Here is a 21,151-nt window from a genome sequence, read left to right on the forward strand (position 1 = left end):
AAAAATGTACTACTCCCTTTTCCACGGTGTGTTGTAATTTTAGGAACACTTCCAATGGAACCTCTGTATTTCCAGCAGTGACTCAGAATCTGTTCTATTTGTGTAGTTGCAATAATGGAATGAACCTGGACATTTATCAATAACTTCAATAAACATGTCCTTACATGTAAAACCCATTTTTAACAATACCCTTGATTTAGTATTCCGCTGCACGGTGCTATGGCTGCAGACTCTGTGCGGAGGTGCTTTACACATGAATTAACAGACTGCCTCTGCTGGTGTTGCCTGTATTTCTCTACAGTTTACAACAAAAGACAATTTGTGAGGTTTCAGCCCTGATAAATATCTGTAACAGATGTAGAGGCAAGTTATTGATATCAATCTCCTCAACTGACAACTGGATGTGTTTGACAGCAAACAGACATCCTACTCAATATGTTGGGTTTCAGCTCTCTCTTCACTGCTCTTTTCAGGTGCCAACTGTCCTCACACTAACCGAGGAAAGTAACTCCTTAATCGACTGACATAATTTATGACATTAAGAGACTGGCAAACAGGGAAAGGTTGCTGTCAGGATGGTATTAGAGGGCAGCTCTCACTGCATGGGCCAGTGTTAAACAAAGTGCCAATCAATAGCCCTTTTATTAGTGACCGCAATCAATGTACCGGTGACTGAGTGAGCCAATTAACGCTATCGACCGCCAAGACAGAAGAAAGAGAGGAAGACGAGAGGAGGGGACGGGGACGAAGGAGAGAGATAGCAAAGAAAATATGGGTGACGGCGGTAGAAGAGGAGCTGCAGTGTCTTCCTCAGGTCTTGTTTTCCTTCTCATCTGCAGGGAGGGGGTTGTCTGTGGAGTGAGAAGACCAGATTCCCACCAAGCGAGAGGCCCCAGGGGTCTGCTGCCGAGGACACCCTGACAGAAAGCAGAGGCCTCCTATCTCCCTGGAGGAAGTGAGTGTATGTATGAGTTTGTGTGTGTGTGTAGCAGTGGTGGGGGTGGAGTTCAGGGGAAGCGACAGCCCACCCCACACACACACACACACACAAACACACCCATTCGTGCACATCATCTACTAGCGTTGGGGGTGAGCTGTACTGGGAACACCGCACCGCTCGTCTTCTCACCGCTGGTTCTGAATAGTAATGAGGTCACAGAGCTGGAAGGTCTCTGTGCACGCTCAACTCCACCTTTCTCCCCCAAGAGGCTGACCGCTGTCTGTGTGTGTGTCTATGTGTGGGAGATAACATAGCCTTGGTGACAAACATTACATCATTTCCTGAGGACTCTATGATCCTGACACTGCATGTGACAATCAACGCCACCACTCCACTGGATTTGTCTGAGCTTGCTACTGTGGACGAGAAACTGTTTAAGACAAAGTCCACATTATTGTAATTTCACATGAGTGGTGGAATCTTTCTGTCTGCAAAACATCAGCTTTTCACCAGCTAAGAAAAACAGATCTGTTGTCTGTTTTGTGACAATTTATTTCCAGAAATGTGGAGATTAGTAGTAGTGGTAGTTTGCATTGGACAGCAATTGTGTCTAAATAATGTTGAACAGTAACAACATGTTTTTTTGAAGCTAAGGAAACTCAAAGATCTGCATTTTTTTACAACTCACAAATTGTTATTCTTGCTTTTAATCCTCATTTTTGGATTACTTCTTATTGCTTATTGGATTACTTCTCTTTTCCTGATCCAACAGAGTGTAAATAAATTACAGCATAGACATATATTTTTTATGTAAAATACATTCCATATCAATTTGTGTGTGTGTGTGTCTGTGTGTGTGGAGGGGGGCATTCATTTAACATACCAGAAACAATAATTGCTTTAATCAGAGCATTTTTTTATTCTCTTTAACCTATATTTCTATTTAATTGATAATGAAAAATTGGTCAGCAGAAAAAATGAGTCTGTAAATATGCTAGTAATAATAATAATATATATAAATAGTATTGTGTACATTTTGTCTTTACTGTTAAATAAACCTTACATTATTCGTATCTGATGCTGCAATTAATAGCTGGTCTTCAATAGTATCTATAGAGCAAAACATACCACACTCAACAGATTTTAAAACAATTTCTTCAGCTCATAAAGTCTGAAGTTTCAGGCAACACCTCCTCAGTTGTGAGTACAGCGAAGGGGCTCTGCTGACAACCAAGTCCCAGTATTAGTGTGGTCGGGTGTCCTGTTCCCAAAGAGAAAAAGGGTGAGAAAGACATCTGCTTCATGTCAGCTGGCAGTGCAGCACTTGGCTTCGAGGTTATCAGAGCTTCTTCTATCAGTCTGTGTTCGGAGCACGGACCTCTCCTTCCTGAAGGGAAACCCTCGGAACCAGGGTGCCGACAGCTTGAGGAGGTCCTGCGGAGAGAGAGAGGAGAAAAAGAACTGCAGGGAGGTGGAAGGAAGAGGATGGGGATGTAGGATGAGAAGGGGAAAGCGTGTAGGAAATGACAATGTGTGTAAAGCGATAAGCCCCTGGCAAGGACCCCCTCACCCTGGGGGAGGACTGGGGGCTACAAGACTTCAGCCTCAGCATTCAGTCCTCACTGTCCCTGATGACCCTTCCCCACTTCGGTCAACATTGCCAAGGCACAAGACAATACGCACACGCAATAACTGACTAAAATGTAGTTTAAATGAGTTCTTGTTTTGCTGAAAGTCTACAGCTCATTTTACACATTGAGGTGAAGTTTGAAAATTCACTTTCAATATTAAGATTAATCGATTCAAATTTGAAACCATACAAAGCTTATTATTCTAGAAAACACTTGGAGGCATAAAATATTGAAGAACACCAAAAAACACCCGGTTCGAAAATGGAAGGAAGGTCCATAACAAGTTTAGTTATGTATGTGATGTATGTGACTATAATATTTGACAAATATGGGATATAGTTTGCTGTAGTAAGTATTCATATTTATGTATTTATATCATGTGGGTTCTTGGAATAACTTCTTTTGTAATCAAATATTCCCTACTTAAATCAAATGTACTTAAAACAATCGCCAAATATGTCAAAAATAAATTATGCTTCTTTATCAATACTAAAACTAATAAGGAATTATTATAATTAACGATTAAAATGAGTAAACACAGTAAACATAAATATGGGTGAGTGTGTAAACATGGTGACAAAGGAATATGCCACCTTCTAAGGCTATAGTTCTGAGAAGTACAATTTCAGAGGAAATGTGATCCCTTGAAAACATCAGTGCTGTCCTATCTTTCCTCAGTTTTATTTTCATTCTTTTATCATTCTCATCTAATCATGAAAAATGTATTAACACCGACACCACAGTGTGTTGTGTATTTCAATATCAACTCCACTGAGGTGACAGCGTGTCGGATGTTTGAGGATCTGTTGATAGTTCAGATGTAAACTCTGTCTGGAATAGTGCTGACACAGGCCACGTCTTAGTGAGCACCGCTGAGCGAACAGCGAGAGAAAATATACAGTTGTCTGTAAGGGACCGACTCAGGATATACACCCAGGGCGCTTTCACACATACATTGTTTGGTCTGGACCCTCTGACTTTTCAGATTAGTCCAAACCAAAATAACAGGTGTGAATGGTGCATCAGGCCCAATTCCAGACCAACAGAGCAAAGTTTAGTCGAAATAAAAACTGAACTATGATTCGGGTCGTTTGCAGCGTGAAAACACTTTTTTGGATAGATCAGGTTTTCGGACCAATTGCAGAAGAAGAAAAAGAAGTGTCTCACAGGATTATATAGATATTAGATATAATGTTCATATAAGGACATTAATTTCACTGATAGAAGAACAATGGTCATATTACAGTGGCAATATTTGATTTACTTAAATCAAATTAGAAAGACTATCCATGCACTTTATAGAAAATAAATCGGACAAACGCCCATCTACAAACCAGTCAAGTATAGGTTGATGTAGTCCACATCATGCAGGACGCAGGTATCCCATACTAAAGTCTTAGTCCGCTTCCTAAATAGCAATGTGAAACCAAAACTAACTCCATCAAATATAAACAACATAACATGAACCATGGTCTGAACTTTCAGTTGTGAAAATACTCTTAATCTGGATTGATGTATTTCTCTATAGATTGTAAAATCGCAAAGATTGAGACAAGCTAAGCAGAAAGAGATGAGTGAGAGAACATGTCAAGTAGATGGATGTAAGTGCAGTCACTCTCATCCCACAGACAAACACTTCATCTGGAGTATAAAAGGGAAATGCTGCAGTGCTCACAAAAGATTAAAATCACACAACACAGGTCAGGTGGCACGGACAGCCGAGGGAGCGGAACAGAAAAGAGAGACAGAAATAAAAGGACAATGACAGAGAGGGAGCCGGAGAAAGACAGTGACAAGACAAAGTGTGTGTGAATGCAGCCGGGCACTGGTCTGTGTGGACCCTGCCAACAGTTTGTGATGAGGGAGCTTCAGATGAAGCCGAGCGAAGCGAGCTCCAAAGCCGGGGCTAAGTGAACAGATTAGAGGACCGCACAGTGGTATCACTCTTCCACTGCAGTTGCTCTCTGACGGGCAGAGGTCAAGCACGTACTACATCCACACAGTCTGCAGTGTATACACACAGACACACAGACACACACACACACACACACACAGACGCACACAAAGATATAAAAACACAGCAACCACACACACAGATGTACAAGTTAATGAAGCCAACAGTAACATGAATTTGAGCCTGGTTTGATCTGCAGAAGGTGACATGACAGGATGAACTGCTCTCTGGACCTGTAGCTGTAAAGTAAAGGGTTTAATTTGCTTAAGTTATTGTTTGGTACTGTAGAAAGAATCCTGGCAGTGTACAATCACAGTGCTCATCCAACATTTTGCTCCAGATTGCTCCACTTACATGAAAATATTCCAGCTTTTGCCCTAATTCCAAACAGAAACGCCCGACAAAGCTTTTTACATGGATAATACAAATTCCACTAATATTATTTTTAACATACAACCATGCATATTGAAATGAACATATACTGTGTGCACATTTTCAAACATATCCAAAAACCTTCTGTCACCAGCTGTCTACCTCGTCTTTTCTGTCCTATTCATCACTCACTAGTTAAATAAACATATACCATACCATCTGACCACAGATCATTTGATGTGTTATTCCCTAATCAGCAATGAGTGACAGCCCCGGCTGTTTCACATGCACGCTCGTAACTTGACCGTACTTCAACTATTTACTTATCTCTGTGCTGGTGGGATGGTCAAAGGGCTGTTCTCAGTGGGATGTATGATCCATCAATCTGATTGGACCAATAGATTTATATATATGTAAAGTTATTTTTTATGTTATAAACAACCTCCTCCGTAAAAAGATGGGGGATGGAAGTGACAGTGCAGGTGTTGCAACACCCAAACTGGTGCAATGCCCTTGAATGTGTGTACTTTATAAAAAATAAATAAAGCAAAAATAAGTGTTATTACTTGTTCTCCTCTTTGCTGCTCCGAAGCAAAACACTCACTCTACTTTGTCAGTGATGTGCACTTCAATCTCTGTGTGTTTTTTCCCTCCTATTTAGCCTAAAGGTAACACCGCATATTTACTCTCAACACCTTGGGGTGTCACTGCTTGGAATTTAAGCCATGCTCCCTACTAAAGAGCTGTTTTACAACCCTCCTCAGACGCCGCCTGTGTCGATTTGTTTTCCCACAAGCAATGTAAACACAACACTTGTTGAAGGACCCGCATTCACCATATATTTAGGGGAATGCTATCAGCCCTCCCTTCCCCTCATGCACCATCTTTCTCTCCATATTTCCCCCCTTATCTTCCTCAGGATAAATATCCTTGAGATAAATAGGAGGTATATCTCAACCTCCAAATGGAAAACATCTTGAACTGAGCAGGGAAAGAGGATCTGAGCAGGAGCCAAGTTGTATTTCAAGGATACTGCCCCCTTATTTAGAGGCGTCTGTGATACTCCAGAGCAGGGGGGGGATCTTACCAAGATCTGATCCAGTTCCCTCGCTTTATCCAAAGTAAGCTTGACAATCTGCAAATCAGAAATTAGCCTTAACAAGCCAAAGTTGAAACAAACGTGTGTTTTTTTCCCTTGTAATCTGATGATGTATTGGTCATGAGGCCAAGGTCAGGGTTCACTTGGCAACCATGTACTAAGCTTGTTTACATTAACCAGTAAAAAGGCTAATCAGAGGTATATGATTTCACCTTCTCTACAGTTAACAGGACCTTTTGATGTTGGCAACCATGTAACATCTGCTTCTAGGTTGGATGGACTGACGGAAAAAAAAATATTCTCAGGCCCGCTGATAGAGCTGGAGTGGAAATCCAACTGATGGGCCAGAAATTTTAGGAAGCAAAAAGCATAACATCGTGATGGTTGACACTGAGATTTATTTGTGTAAGTCAGAGCTATGAATAGATAGGACTCCTTCTTTCTTCACTTCACCTACAACCTTAAGACTTAAACACACAATTACTTACGTTTAAAAAAAAAGGCAATTTGTCAAACTTGTTTCAACTTTTAGTACTCTGATTGCTGAACTTGTCAAACCTGTGAATGTGCTGCAACCAGAGTTAAGACAGAGTGGAAATGTAAGGTATTTGTGCGTGGACGACAAAATACCATCATTAGTTCTGCAGTCTGACACAATGTGGCTGCAGAGGAGCTGAAGAAAAAGACAAATGCTGCAGCAGAAAAATATTTTTAGCTCCATCTGGATTCAGTTTGAAGTCGACCATGGAGGGACCTCCACTGGCCGAGCAGCAAATGAAGAACAGAGGGCCCGAACGATTGAACTGTCATTGGTAGAATAGAAATTTCATCCTATCAGGGGCTCTGGCTGAGACTTAAGGGGCCTGGGTATCTGTAAAACTTTGACAAAAACCTGTCTGGTTCCAGTTAGCACTAAGCAGAGACACTTACCTGGACATGAAATCAATCAGGTACATTTTCTTCTACCTGAAGCAAATCCAGAGCTAAGTGATGATGACTACCAATTGGTCGCTATGTCATTTTTTCCCCCCCAGGATGGCGGTGTGCAATCAAAACAATAAAGTGCCTGCAGTAATGGAAGATACATTTTCACTGACTTTTTTCCCTCTGTGTAACACAAGCCTAATTCACCTCACTACATAACTTTTTCCTTCCTGTAGTGTTGCCTTGACCTACGGGGGAAAAAATCAAAGTGGATATGTGAGGACTTTAGGAAAAGAGACATTTTCCCTTCATTGCATTGGGCCTCTGAACTTTTAACTGAACTTTTAGCATGTGTTAAACGCTACGTTGATATTATCGAAATTGACACTGCTATGCTATGAGAGAAGAGAGAGCTGTTCAGCGTGCTCTGTCATCATACGGCCACATTCTACACACATACACACACACACGCAACACACTGACAAGTTCACAGTCTAAACTCGTTGCCAGGAATCGGGAAGAAAAATCAAAACAATCTTTTTTCTTTTTTTTTTTTTTAAAGAAGACCAAATCTAACTGTCAGCTCAATGAGGATTATTCCACCACGGTTGGCTCCCCAACTTCCCCACCATAATCCACCCCAAAAAAACTCCTGGTGAAGCCTTTCAAAACAATTTATGCAAACAAACATCAAGCTCAGCTATTTGTATTGGCACCATTCTCCAGTAAACCAGACTGAACCAAGACCAGATGGGGCTGGGCCACTTCGCTCTCAGTGTGGTGCAACACTATGGAGGCAGCAGACACGCTGAACCCGAAGCAATGTCTTCTGTAATAGAGCGAGTTTCAATATTTAGACCACTTCTCAACACATTCCCCACTTCTGGGTGTATACTGTAAGTGTGGTGGGATTTCCACAAGGACACATAAAGCTACAAAGGAAATATTGCCATTTATGTATTGCATGGTGTCATAATATTTTATCCGCTAATTTGTACATGTTAGTAGTGCAGGAGCAGGCTGAAGCAGGTTATAATTCACATATACTCCCTGATTACTCCCTACTCGGCTCAACTGTTGACCCCACATAACGGCTCGTTTATGATAAAGCATTACGTTAAACGTTGATAATCATGTGCTTATAGTTCAAAGTTGGACTGTATAACATTCGAGTTCCCTGGTCTCGAAAATATGGCTACACATGAGAGAAAAGATGCGGATACATACCATGACCCGTCTGGTGTTGACAGCGGTGGCTGTGCTGTGGCCGGTAATTGGACTGACAGTAATAGGAACTGTCTTTCTGCCTCTGCGGGTCCTAGAGATGGGCCACAATGCTGCCGTGGATTTAGCAGCTGCAGTCGGATGGAAACCATGTAACTGGAATTTTCCTCGTCTTCCTTTCTCCTCCTCCGTTTGAACGCCGACATGATCATTTATGAGTCGAGTCAATTTCATGACCCCCAGGCCCTTGAAACCTGGTCAGCTGCCAATATGTGATTTCAGAAATACATGGTTGTCAATGAGAAAATGAGCCCTCCATTCGTCATTGCAGAGGAACTTGTTCTTTTTTTTGTTCTTTTTTTTTTTTTTGCAGATACTTGTATTTACTCAACTGCAGCGTTTTTGCTGCTGCTGGCGCTCCGCCTTGAGGGAAAGTTAGGTTTGAAGTCAGCATCCATCTTGGCGAGGACCACACATATACAAACACGGGTGTAATAGCAGGGAGGTAGCCGACACAGGCTCCTTAATGCGGGTGAGTGAAAATACATATTCGATCACTCTCACGTCCAAATGTGAATGCTAATGTTTGAGAAGCTCCACACACAATGCCACCGCAGCAGCTTTGACACGCCCAGAACCGACATGTACACGCACCGCTCGCTGACATGAACACACATAAACCAAGAGCCTAAGGCCTTGATATAAAAGGCGGCACATGGATCCACACATCACATGATCAACCCACAACCAACTTGTCCATACACACACAAACGTAAAACACACACACACCCCGGGGAGGAAACCGTCACTCGCCCCCTCTCTCTCACTCTCTCATATAGACACCTACACCCACACAGGCTGTGGGAGCCAGGCTCTCTCTCTATAAGCACTTATTTCCCAGAGTCACTGCCAGCGCTCTCTTTCTCTCAGTGACAAGCTACAAATCCCTGACACCACCACTGATGATAGCTTTACAGTAGAGCCTCAAGGGGACTCTGCCAGCCAGCACACACAAACAACACACGCACACGCCTTCGTCTCTCCCTGCCTTTCTCTCCTCTGTGAGTCCCACTCGCTCTCCCAGGAGCCCCAGGGGCCTCTGGGATACGCCGCTCCCAAAACACAAAATGCCTAGGGTTTGTTTGAGTTAAACATCTGACTACAAGCAATCAAAGTGACGGGGGTACAAATGAAACAGCAATTATGCCTGTCCATTCATGTACGGATCTGTGTTTAAATTGTGGGAAACAGAACCAAAGGGATATACAGCGGGGTCCAAGTGGTCTCAGACTTTTGGACCCCACAGTATCTGTAATTATGTTCTGTCAGATGACACATTGTCTTTTAAACTCAAACTCAAAGTGTACCGCGGCACAGTGGCGCAACGTGTACGCTATCATCAGGTACAATTATCTTTTCCTCTCTCTCTCTGCACTGGATTGATTTATTGAGACAGTCGCCCTGACGCCATACTCACCCTCTCCCTTATTTCTCCATTTGATTAAACTCTAATGACTCCCTCTGTGCGCCCTAAGTATTCACCAGCCCCAAGGATGTTTATTTGGGTGTTAGCCGGCCACTGCTGTGACCGCTGTATCCTCCACCGCTCTATTATTTCTCATTACAATATTTATTACTTTTCTTTCCATTTTGGATAATTTAGCAGTACTAATAATGCTCTTGGTGGGGGAACTTTGTGTGTATGCAGTGTATGTGTGTGTGTGTGTGTGTGTGCGTAATAATTCCACATCACAAGTGCCCTGGATTTATTGGCATATACCAATTTGGCTTTAATGACATCAGACACCTCCAGGTAGGTGCCGCATCATCCCTCTGCTCGGCTCGAGGTTCTCCCTCCGTTTCTCTGTCTGTCTGCCCTTATTACCATTTCGTAAACCCCCCTTCTCCACCCCCCATCTGATGAAAAAACAGGAAGGCTTTGTGTGGTTCATTAAGTCAGCATAGGAAATGTATTAAGTAGGAGAATAGGGCTGGGAGCTGTTGAGTGTTGACTTAACCTTTCCAGTTTTTTTCCCCTCCTCTTCCACTCAGTGATACTTTAACAGAGGCTGCGTGCAAAACTCAGTCTCATTGGGAAGCACAAGGATCATTTAGAACGAGAAATAATAGAGGTTGGACTTGATTATTCTCAAATAACACGAGAGAATCTACTGTAGGGGTGAATGCCTTTGTCTGCTAGTCGTTAAATGTTCTAGTCCAGGATCAGTTGTGGGTCGAAAGCTGTGTCTACAACTGCAACTGGCGGAGTTAGTAGCAGCCTGTTTCTATCAGAGGCATAGACACTTTTGTGAATCATGAGAACTTACTTGCAATAGTTTATTCTTCTCTGAACTCCCTTGTGCACTTGGCATTGGCCCCTCTGACCATTCTCGATTAACTCCATCCACTTTCTGAATTTCATTTTCTAAAGAGCAAACTTCATGTAAAATCGGCATAAATTAAACACAGGTTGGGTTGAGACCTGATGGCTAAAGCCCGACTCATGCTTCTTCGTTGAAGCTACACCGTACCCTACACCACGATGTGCACCCTACACGTAGACTTGCACATTACGCTGAGCCCTTTTCTTCGAGAAAAATTAATTTCTCCTCAACATCTATTAGCTCCGAAACGATCCACTAGCCATTATTCTGATGTAAGTTGTAAATAAGCAGACCAGAAACCGGAACACACCAGCATAGAAACTGTACGGCCACTAGTGTTTTGACGGTGTAATTGCAGCGCGACTTTCACTCACCTATGAATGCTCGGCCCTGTGCATATAGGCTAAATGCGTACTTACAGCATAGCTTCTGCGCAGAAGCATGAATTAGGCTTAAAGGAGTCCTTTCCTGTTAAATGTTACATACAGTGTAACATCCCTTAAATGAAAGACTTACTGAATGATAAATATATGTGAAGAGCCACAGACACATCCTAAACATTTTAAAATATGAATAACTAATTCCTATTGTCAACGATTTAGCGTAAAAAAAAAAAAAAAACCTTGTTACAATGAGATTATGAATAAACACACACAAAACAGTGTAAAGAAATGGTTCATTGTCAGGTTGTCATACAGTTTCTGGGGAAGGGCACTGTGGTCGGTCTGCCATTACAATTAGTGTTCATTTGGGCCTGATTCAGGGAGATCTGCACTGACTGCTGGACATGTATTATGCATGAGTCTGTCCATATGCACTTGGGCCATCATGCATGCCCTTGTAGAAATGCATCGACCAACGGCATGCAATTACATTTAGCTTTTTTTTCAACCTTTTCCATTTGAGCATCCTCCAATGTAACAGAGGTTTACAGGCATGACAATGTGCCTCCTCCTGAGATAATAACTTCTGATCTAAGCACCATTAATGGGAAAAAGAAGGGTAAGCATGTGAAATGTTGCTTACTATTGACATCTTTCTACAAACTACAACCGAACGAAAAATGTTGTAGTCGTGAATTTTTCTGATAAACTGAATTTTAAAGTTTGAGCAGCAGCTGATGAAAATAACGCTGTTTATCTTGTGTGAGGAAAACCTGACATTTATATTGTTTTTAATTGTTCAGATATCTAATCTTAGACACCACAAATATTAAACACCTTACGTGGTTTTATTTTCAGTTACCCTGTATATGCCATGTTTTCTTTTCATTTGAAAAGAAATGAAAACAGAGTCATGTTATAATTTATCTGGCTTGTACGTTCATTTGTACACATTGTTTTCAGGGTATTTGCACTGTCCCTATTTTTGGATGGGATTTTTGGACTGAAAATAAATGGGGAGCGGCCTGACCCTGGTTCTGAGGTGAGAATTCTGTATCTGTGAGACTACAAGAGAGATGGCTGGAGGTGGAAAGCATCAACAAGTTGGAAGAGATGTAAGTAGAGTGCATATTTTATTCAAAGAATACTTCTGCCACATTTAAGCTTGAGTACAGTTTGGTAACACAGGGAATAATTCTCACTGTCGAGCAGCAGGATGTTCTGTCCAACAGGTTCCCTCCTGTATCTTAGGTGCCTGTCACAAGCAATAAGCATCTTTCAGGACCCAAAAACACTGGTGTGTGTTTGTGAGAGAGAGAGAGAGAGAGAGAGAGAGAGAGAGAGAGAGAGAGAGAGAGAGAGAGAGAGAGAGAGAGAGAGAGAGAGAGAGAGAGAGAGAGAGAGAGAGAGAGAGAGAGAGAGGATTCTTGTATCATAATGTATTGTATTTTATCTGTAAAATAAATGGCACTTCGCTGGGCCTGGGCAGCGACCACTCTGTCCACTTTCATCTCCAAAGAACATCTCTGACAGATCTTCATCTCCAACACGCAGCTCTTTAGCGCCCCTCGGAGAGAAAGGCTGTAATCGCACAAGCGTCTCCAGGGGGAGGAAGGAACCTCCATACATGCAGTTTGGAGAGACAGTGCCCAGACAAAAATTTGTGCACATGGTATCAGTAGTGACAAGGGAAACCTTACACCACCCCAGATAGTCAGAAAGGAAAAAGGCAGATCACATGACTCAGACTGATCATAGCTGTCAATGCCAATGTATACAGGGTAAATAATACCCCCCTCCATCCCTCCCTGTGCTCAACATCGCATGAGGAGGGGGCTCAGCTTGTTTATGTTTATAGGAGAGAGGCGGTGATGGTTGAGCTGCTGATCTAATAAGGCTTAAAATTATTTCTCTATGTGAGGCAGCACCATTTCTTCTACCCATCTTTCAAGTGAGCATCATTCAATTAAAATGCAATTCTCGTCGCCCCCATCCACGGATATTTAATTAGACCGAAGAGCAGGGCTTCCACTGTCTTTTTTTCTTCTTCCCCCTCTTCTAAAACAAGCTCTTCGGATTTCACCTCTAAGGCATATTTTCACTCTGTAGCTCGTTGGTTAAACAAGGACATGTATCCATTTGTTAATTGATACAATTACGCATTACGCGTAATGGTCACGTAGGTCTCCTGGCGCGCATCAATCACTGGTCTATTGACCTGCCAAATAACCTCCCACCCCCTCTCTCTAAATCTCCCCTGCTACAGGAACCCCCCCCCCACCCCCCCACCCCCTTCTCTCTAATAGAGAAAGATAGAAACATCATCGTCATTAACTTCGGGATGGACCTCTGGCCATGAGTGCCAGAGGCAAACAAGGGGTCGACATTAAAAAACAGGAGGTGTTATATATATGCAATATATGTAGTACATAAGAGAAGTGATTAAAAACCAAAATCTGTATGTATAATACTCAAGAGACGTTTAGGAGATTCTTATTTGCCCATAAAATAAACTATATTCTTTTTGACGTGTTTGTGATAAAACTGGTTAAAATATCTGCAGTTTTTTCTAATTTATTTATCTATAAAATGATTTCCATATGACCAACTCTAACACTGTTGTCTGTATCTATGGCAAATCAGTGGGAGAACTGTGTTATAAAAGCGGGACACGGCAGAGCGCAGTGCACCTTAAGAAAACCCTGCGTTGGACGTGATTGGCAAAGACATTATTCTATCCTTGGTACCCTGCCGTTCCGGGATTACAGTGACGTCACGCTGATACCCTTGCATGGACGAATGCTAAAGAACTATGGAGCCACAAATAATAGCACAAGCAGAGTCCATATCTTGCAAGTCTTACGTTATCCTTTAAGCCTCCTTCAGCTAACACAACAACAACAATTTTTTTTTTTTTTTTGCACTTAATGACGCTTAATTTCATTTCTTTATCGGGTCCTTTGGGGGGGATTATTCATTCATATAAAACAATCTGCAGCTGGTGCCAGCCCAAAAGTCTCCCGCCTGTGAGTGAAGTCATCTATTATTGAGCGAAAGGCCGTGCGTGGAAATGTGTGTAAGACGGTGGATTTGAAGTAGAATTGGTTGCAATCGATCAAGGGTGAAGAATATTGCTGATGGTAACAAAAGAAGCAGCTATGTCTTTCTCGCAATTTGGATACCCATACAATGCATCTTCACAGGTAAGACACTCTGCTTTTTTATTTCTACTAACTTTTATATACATTGTTTATTTTTGCACGTTTTCTTTTATTTCCCTGAACGCTTTTTCTCCTGTAAGAAACATGTGTGGAAGAGTGACTGCTGTGACACTATTGACAGTTTTGTTTTTTTCGCCTGCTGCAGTTGTTGTTGAAGCAAATATCGATATACAGGCGCCCGTGTCCAATTACACTGAATTATGAATGAACTCACGTGTTTTTTTTCTGATGACAATAGAGATGAATGTCACCTATTGCGCGCTGCGAGGTGTAATTGGGCTGTAAGGCGTGCTGTGGCCACACACATCCGCCAACGTTCTGTTTGAAATTTGCTGGGACATGTAAACACACTGGATTGGTTTTATAGCTTTTACAACTTGGTAAAAGTGGGTTTCCGAGATTTTCAGACACGTTTATTGCGCATGATGACAAGTTGGAAGAAGCTGAGGTGGATGATGGGGGGGGGGACAGCTGGCAAAGTTATCAGCGAACTTTTATCCCGATTATGTTTTTTAATGTTGAGAAGATAGAATGTAAAACTCTGATCTTTTAAATTCACAACAAAGTGGTAATTTACTTGACAATGACATTGATTCATATTTGTCTCATCCTGAAGTTCAATTTTGAAAGCGATGATAAACTGGACCAGGTCAATTTTACGCACGGATTACGCACATCTCCTCTCGTAATATTCACAGAAAAATGACCATTATATGATATAATTTGCTTTCATATGCAGTACTATTTTTTATTAAACACGAAAAATGACTTATTTTGGGGGATCGCGTATTGCACTCGTTTCCAATACAAGATATTATCTCTCCATCCGAATCATCTAAAAAAAAGTGACTTACCTTGAATTAAGGCAGGTCACAAGTTACAATAATGACACCTGAGTTAAGCTAATTGTTCTCATGTGCATCAGAAACAAACGACATCTCTTCGCTCGATCGTTTTTTACACTCGACACTACTGACAGCACAACTTGTTTAGACGTGAGCACCTTTTTTTTTTCCTTTCCTGCAGCGCACCATGCCACATTCATTTCAGCGCTTGTCACAGACATCCAGATATAGGAGCCGGAACACAGCCAATGACCATGTCTGTCCACGATTCTCTTCATGCAGTTTTTCGTGTCGGCAAACCCCAGTACGACTTGCTGCGATTCGATTTCCAGGTCGGTGTCTGACGGGACGGCGGGAGGCTCCCAGACCGCCGCTGCCGCCGCCGCCTCCTTCTGCTGCCCGTCCTACGAGAACCGGCTCCTGGCGAGCAGCCGCACGGAGCTCAACGCGGCGCTGGGGATGTACGGCTCCCCTTACGCCGCCGCGGCCGCCGCCAGCCAGAACTACGCCAACTACTTCCCCTACAGCGCCGACCCATCCGCCATCTACTCCTCTCTGGTGGGCTTCCTATACACTTCCGCCTCGATTTGATGCGTAAAGAGAGGGGAGGAGGAGGAGAGGAGAGGAGAGGGGGGCTCGGGCTGATCGATCAACAGTGTTTTTGTTGGTTGGATCAATTTAAACGCATCCGCCACGACAAGCCGTTTAAATCCTGCAGCCAGTCGTGTCTTTGTTATTCTTTGAAAGAAGTTACAGGAAAGGAAAGTGTCACTGAGGTGAAGGGCAGAATCGTAGAGACAAGACCAAGGAACTTTCTCTCTTCAATCTAATGATATGTTAAAAAGAGAGAGTGATCGTCCTTATTCATTTATCACTTGTTTAAAAATATTTGCACTTGTGTCTGTTGCTGAAGAGGAAAAGTCAAATTAAATGATTCCACATTCACTGTGATGTGAATAAAGGACTAGATGACTTGTTAAATGGGCTCTTTGTAGCAGCTGAAACTTTTCTTTAATTGTTTTAGTATTTTTTTTAACTTTGACATTTATTGTCCATGAAAAGGCTGCATATAGTTGACCTTAAAACAATTAAAAACATCTTGTGATAATCAGAAAATAACTTAAGAAATAAAAATATAAATTAGTATATTATACATTAAACTTGTTAAATTATAGTTAACAACGAAAGGTTTATGTCATTCCTGGGATTTTATGGCAGTTTGATAGTGAAACTTGGTTGAAAAGAATTAAGTAAGAAATGTATGTAAATCAAAAATGATGAAAATGTTTAGACTTGCAGTCACATCTCTTGTTGCACTGTTATAACAACTCTCCTTCTATTTTACAGAATCCACAGTATGACATCAAGGACAGCACAGCCACTTTACACTCTGGCATCACTCAGACCGCTGCATACTACCCATATGATCCTTCACTGGGACAGTATCAATACGACAGGTAAGGTCTGGTCTTTTGTGGTCACTAAAATAATGAGTAATACCAGCTTGAGTGAACCTGGTAAAAACCACTGATCGAAGCAGTCATTCACTTGTGCCCTATGAAGTTCAAAGGTTATAGTGTAACCGCATACTGATATCTGCATGGAGAGAAGTGTGAGAAGTCTGATATCCCTCACTAACTTCACTAATATGTCTGTTTCTGTGTCCAGGTACGGGACAGTCGACTTTAATGGCACGGCCAGACGAAAGAATGCGACTCGCGAAACCACCAGCACTCTGAAAACATGGTTGTATGAGCACCGCAAGAACCCCTACCCCACTAAGGGAGAGAAGATCATGCTGGCCATCATCACCAAGATGACCCTCACCCAGGTGTCCACCTGGTTCGCCAACGCCAGGAGGAGACTAAAGAAGGAGAACAAGATGACCTGGTCACCAAAGAATAAGGCCAGTGATGACAGGAAGGACGACGTGAAAAGCGACCAAGACTGCGTCACCAAAGGTAACCAAGTCTAAAAAATAACTTTAATTTCTCACGTTACTTTGAGCAATATAGGTGCCGGAGCAAAACGAATTCTGAGCAAAGTACGTCACTATAAATCTACTGAACTGTGTTGCCTTAAAATCTACTTTCTACCACCTGCAGATTCTAGTGATTGCAAGGATGAAAAGGATCTGCATCTGAGTGATCTGGACGACATGGACGGAGATGACTGTGACAAGCTGGACAGTGACTCTGAAAAGGGAGCTGCAGACGAGCAGGACCTCCGAAGGGCCATGGCAGTGTCCGGAGTCCCTCAAAAAAGAGACTGCAGCTCTGAGCTGCATTTGAGTTTAGCCAACAGCTTCCACGCATTCCCCTGCGCCATCAAAGGCCTCACCTCTCTTCCTCCTCTCCCATCCGACTTCCTGGATCCCGTGGAGTCCAAGGCACCCTCCTCGACCGGCCCCTCGGCAGGAACCATGTCCCTGTCCCACTTTGAGGCATCGGACAAGCCGCGGATCTGGTCTCTGGCTCGCACGGCGGCCTCAGGGGTCATACTGAGCCCTCAGCAGCACGGCTCTGAGCTGAGGACAGGCAGCTCAATCGGGGACTGCCAGCTCCAGAGCACCAGGCTTCCGATCGGACAGTGTGGGGGTATGAGAGGCCTCCATGAAGCCATCAGCGTCACCACTGCTGAGAGCCCCTTCTCTGAGGGCTCATCCTTGCACTCGAAAGTCTACGGCACTGGCAGCTACAGTCACAAGGGCCTCCAACTGCACTGCTCATCCTATGCTGCACTCCAAGACACATGTCAATACTCCTCCATTGAAGGTTTGTGATCTTTCTCCTCCAATTTTTAACATAGTCTATAAGAAGGGATGAAAGTGGTTTTAACTCTCCCCTGTTATACACACAGACAGAAATAACCACTTTTTACTACATTAGCTTTGACAAAAATGTTAAAGCATTATTCGTGGGGATTCTATAAAGATAAAATACAATTTCTAAGGTTGTGAGGTGAAAAGATTGTGCCAGCCTGCACCCTGTGGGCCAGTTTCTGAAAGATGTGCTTTCATTCGGTGTGTGCAGGATTCTCTGGTGGCAAAGCAGAGACGCAGTCGTCGGACCTCAGCGAAGCCTGTGGGACCGTGCAGGATGACAAGGTCACTGCATTCAGGACGGTAATGAAGAGGTGAAGCAGGTGGGCATCTGCACTGAGCCGAAAGGAAGCAGTGCAGTCACAACACACACACACACACACACACACACACACACACACACACACACACACACACACCCAGGGCAAAGAAAAACCCACTTACTGGTGAAAACACACTGATCCTCACCTGTTGTTAAATATCTGTTGTTTACTCTTATTCTATCGGCTGCAACATGAGAGGGTGCCAATATGCATGATGTTACAACTAAAGTATATAAGGACCTAAATATCAAACCAAATATTAACATTTCTATTGCAATAATAATATATATTTAAAATTATTATTAAGAGCGTTTATTCCCTCTCATTTTGTGAGTTTATTATAACTACTACTGTCCTTTTCTTCCCCTTGCAGATCTCTGGAAACTGCACCACCATAAATAAAGAGACATTTATTATGCACTAAAGGACACACTGGTAGAGCCTCAGTAGGACGCATGGGAGCAACCTGGCGCCGCTGCAGTGAGAACTGTCAAACTGTGGACGTGGCCATCATTTTGCACAACATTGTTTTCTATGGTGTTCAAAGACTTTATGCAAAAAAAATTCTACATGCAAAGGTATGAAACTGGCCACGTGAAAACGGCCGAATTTGTGTATGGCAATCGTGTAGTGTAGCGAAACGTATTTATTTCTCTGTGTTTCTCTGTATTTATTGTTGTCTGTTTGTTTGTTTATTATTTAAATGTGTTCATCGGTTGGATTCCTTTAAGTATTTTTTGTTATATGTTCAACTGTGGCTTCGTGTCATTTTGCCTGATGTAAAGCTGACTTTAAAAGGACTGGGTCCCCCTGTGACTTTTTGAGATTTGTTTTGTCATTGTGTTGAAAAAAATGTGAGCTTTTCCTGTGTTTTACCATTGATGATTTTTTTCTAACAATACAACTTTTTTCAAAGAGTTTTTCTGTGTCATGGTTATTCATGCAGAGGAAACGTCCAATTAAAACATTCGCAGAAGTGCATTTGATCAAAGTTTATCATCTTGACTCGGTGCGTAAAAGGCGCAGCGCCCATGGAGGCTCATAACGCAGCGGAGGACGTGAGTGAAATGCACAAGTTGCGGAAGAAAGGGGGACATTATCTCTCCATTGTTGGCGTCTAATCGGAAGTGGCATCAAACACTTTGTTACTGTTCAGGCCGAGCATGCGAGGCAGGAATATGGGGGATGAATGCGCGCTTTGTCCCCTGTGTAGCGAGTCGCTGCACTAACTTAACATTGTGTTAATTAAAAGGTCATTTGTAGGATCAAACCCGGCAGGGAGATTCACATGGTCCATCAAAGTGTCCTTTGATTTGTCTGTTTTGCCTATGGTCCAACTCGTTATGTGCTGTGGCTCTCCTGCCTCGCATGGAGACAGCTGTAATAAGATGATCACTGCAGTCTGTGGTGCGTAATGGCACTCAGCAAAAACTTTTCCACACTTATTGCGAACTTTTTTAATCAAACTCTTCCATAGAAAAAGACAAAGGGGTGCTGTGCAAACTTATTTCTGAGCGTATATTCATTTGAACCCGTGCACAAACCACAGGAATATTAAATTTGACAAATTTTAAATATATTTTACTCTGCAGAGCAAATTGTATTGACAGCCTTTAAACAACCTCAACGTAAGAGACGAGATGAAAACTGTCTTTAGTCCTATTTGTGATATAATTTGAAATTGTTTCAATCACTTGATTAAATCAGTGATTTCCTCGGTAGGGATGTGAACGCCTGTTTTGATTTGTTTCCGTCTTGATCTCCTGCGAAATGTTCTTCCATCAGCAGGAAAAACAAAAGATTTAGATTTTTACGAATAAATTGGATTCCCGGACCACCGCTGGAAATAACACCTGCAAACAGTCCCACGCAAAAACGTCCTCTGGGGTCGTATTTGTTGGGATTAAACTTGTAATAAAAAGTCTTTTCTCGTATTAAGGCGATTCAGGCTCGATGTCCGAGGCGCTGTGGTCATCCCGTGCGTCCTTGTGCCAGGGGCAGACGCACGGAGCCACGGTAAATCCAGGCGAAATCTACATGATGAGGATGAGGAAGGTCAGGAATAATAACTTAGGCCTATTTAAAAAAAATTCCAGCTCATTTTTCTTCTCTGAGTTAATATGAGAAAAAATGATGTAAGCGAAGCTGAAGGAGACATTTTTTTTTAATATAGGATAAAATATATACATAGTTAATTAAATGACCAAAAATGGCTGGATTTTGCTTTATTGATTAACATTTACACATCATTACCAGTAAAAGGGACTCACAACGTCACTGATTGGATAAATGAAGGTCACTTGTAGGTAAATTTAAAGGGCCATGTTGGAGCTGGATGCATTTCTCATTTTTAAACTATAGAAGTTTCATTTAAGCATTCTTAACTGTACAAAAGCAGATTGGGATTAGAAGGTTTGGCATAATTTGTGGAGATTTAAGAACAAAAAGGACCAGTTCACTCCACCTCGATAAGGGGCCGGATAATAAGTGAATCACTCAGGCTGATGGCCTGTGTAACTGTCCGCCTGTTAATGACAAGCTGCTAACTGGAAGCCCCTCTCTTCCTCCACAGCTGTAATCAGTCATGACGCATGATCAGTTGGTCTTTACATTAAAACGTAGGGTTGGTGTGTATGAAATATTTACAACCAAATTTAATTAAATTGAGGTGGGGGGTTGTAAAGGAGAGCTGCCTTATGATATTGAAGGTAATGATGCATGCGCAATGGGATTACCACCATGGCGACGTACCTGAGGGGAAACGGCAGATAATGGCCATGATGGGCTCATATAGCAGCTTACGCCTGGAGCAGCTAACAGGTCAATTAGTCCGTCCTATACACAGTGTTTTACATACGACTAAAGCAGATGCACAGAGCAGAGACAATCAGGCAGATGTGCATGGACGCCATGGAGCAGAAACCACAATAGCCTATATTGCTATTCACATCTATACCATTGGAAAAAAAAAAACACCATTTCAATAAGTGAAAAATAACCTAAAGGGAAAAAATAAATGAATAAAAACTG

The 21,151-nt window shown here is 42.4% G+C and overlaps 1 protein-coding gene across 1 annotated transcript; it reads left to right on the forward strand.

Annotated features, from left to right (window-relative positions):
* The first annotated feature begins 14,048 nt into the window (after positions 1-14,048).
* Positions 14,049-18,116, forward strand: irx6a (iroquois homeobox 6a). The gene is made up of 6 exons (XM_061068867.1): positions 14,049-14,114; positions 15,260-15,535; positions 16,325-16,434; positions 16,646-16,938; positions 17,083-17,751; positions 18,010-18,116. The coding sequence occupies exons 1-6, from the start codon at positions 14,049-14,051 to the stop codon at positions 18,114-18,116; spliced, it is 1,521 nt and encodes a 506-aa protein (XP_060924850.1).
* The last annotated feature ends 3,035 nt before the right edge of the window (positions 18,117-21,151 follow it).

This window comes from Limanda limanda, chromosome 3 (genome assembly GCF_963576545.1).
Source record: "Limanda limanda chromosome 3, fLimLim1.1, whole genome shotgun sequence".
Classification (NCBI taxonomy): domain Eukaryota; kingdom Metazoa; phylum Chordata; class Actinopteri; order Pleuronectiformes; family Pleuronectidae; genus Limanda; species Limanda limanda.

What these genes read in the sequence shown, in the direction of transcription:
- irx6a (XM_061068867.1), top strand. Translation starts at nt 14,049, where the DNA reads ATGGTAACAAAAGAAGCAGCTATGTCTTTCTCGCAATTTGGATACCCA. An exon ending in CCGCCATCTACTCCTCTCTG is followed by an intron (nt 15,536 to 16,324) that starts GTGGGCTTCCTA and finishes TCTATTTTACAG; the next exon opens with AATCCACAGTATGACATCAA. An exon ending in CCAAGACTGCGTCACCAAAG is followed by an intron (nt 16,939 to 17,082) that starts GTAACCAAGTCT and finishes TACCACCTGCAG; the next exon opens with ATTCTAGTGATTGCAAGGAT.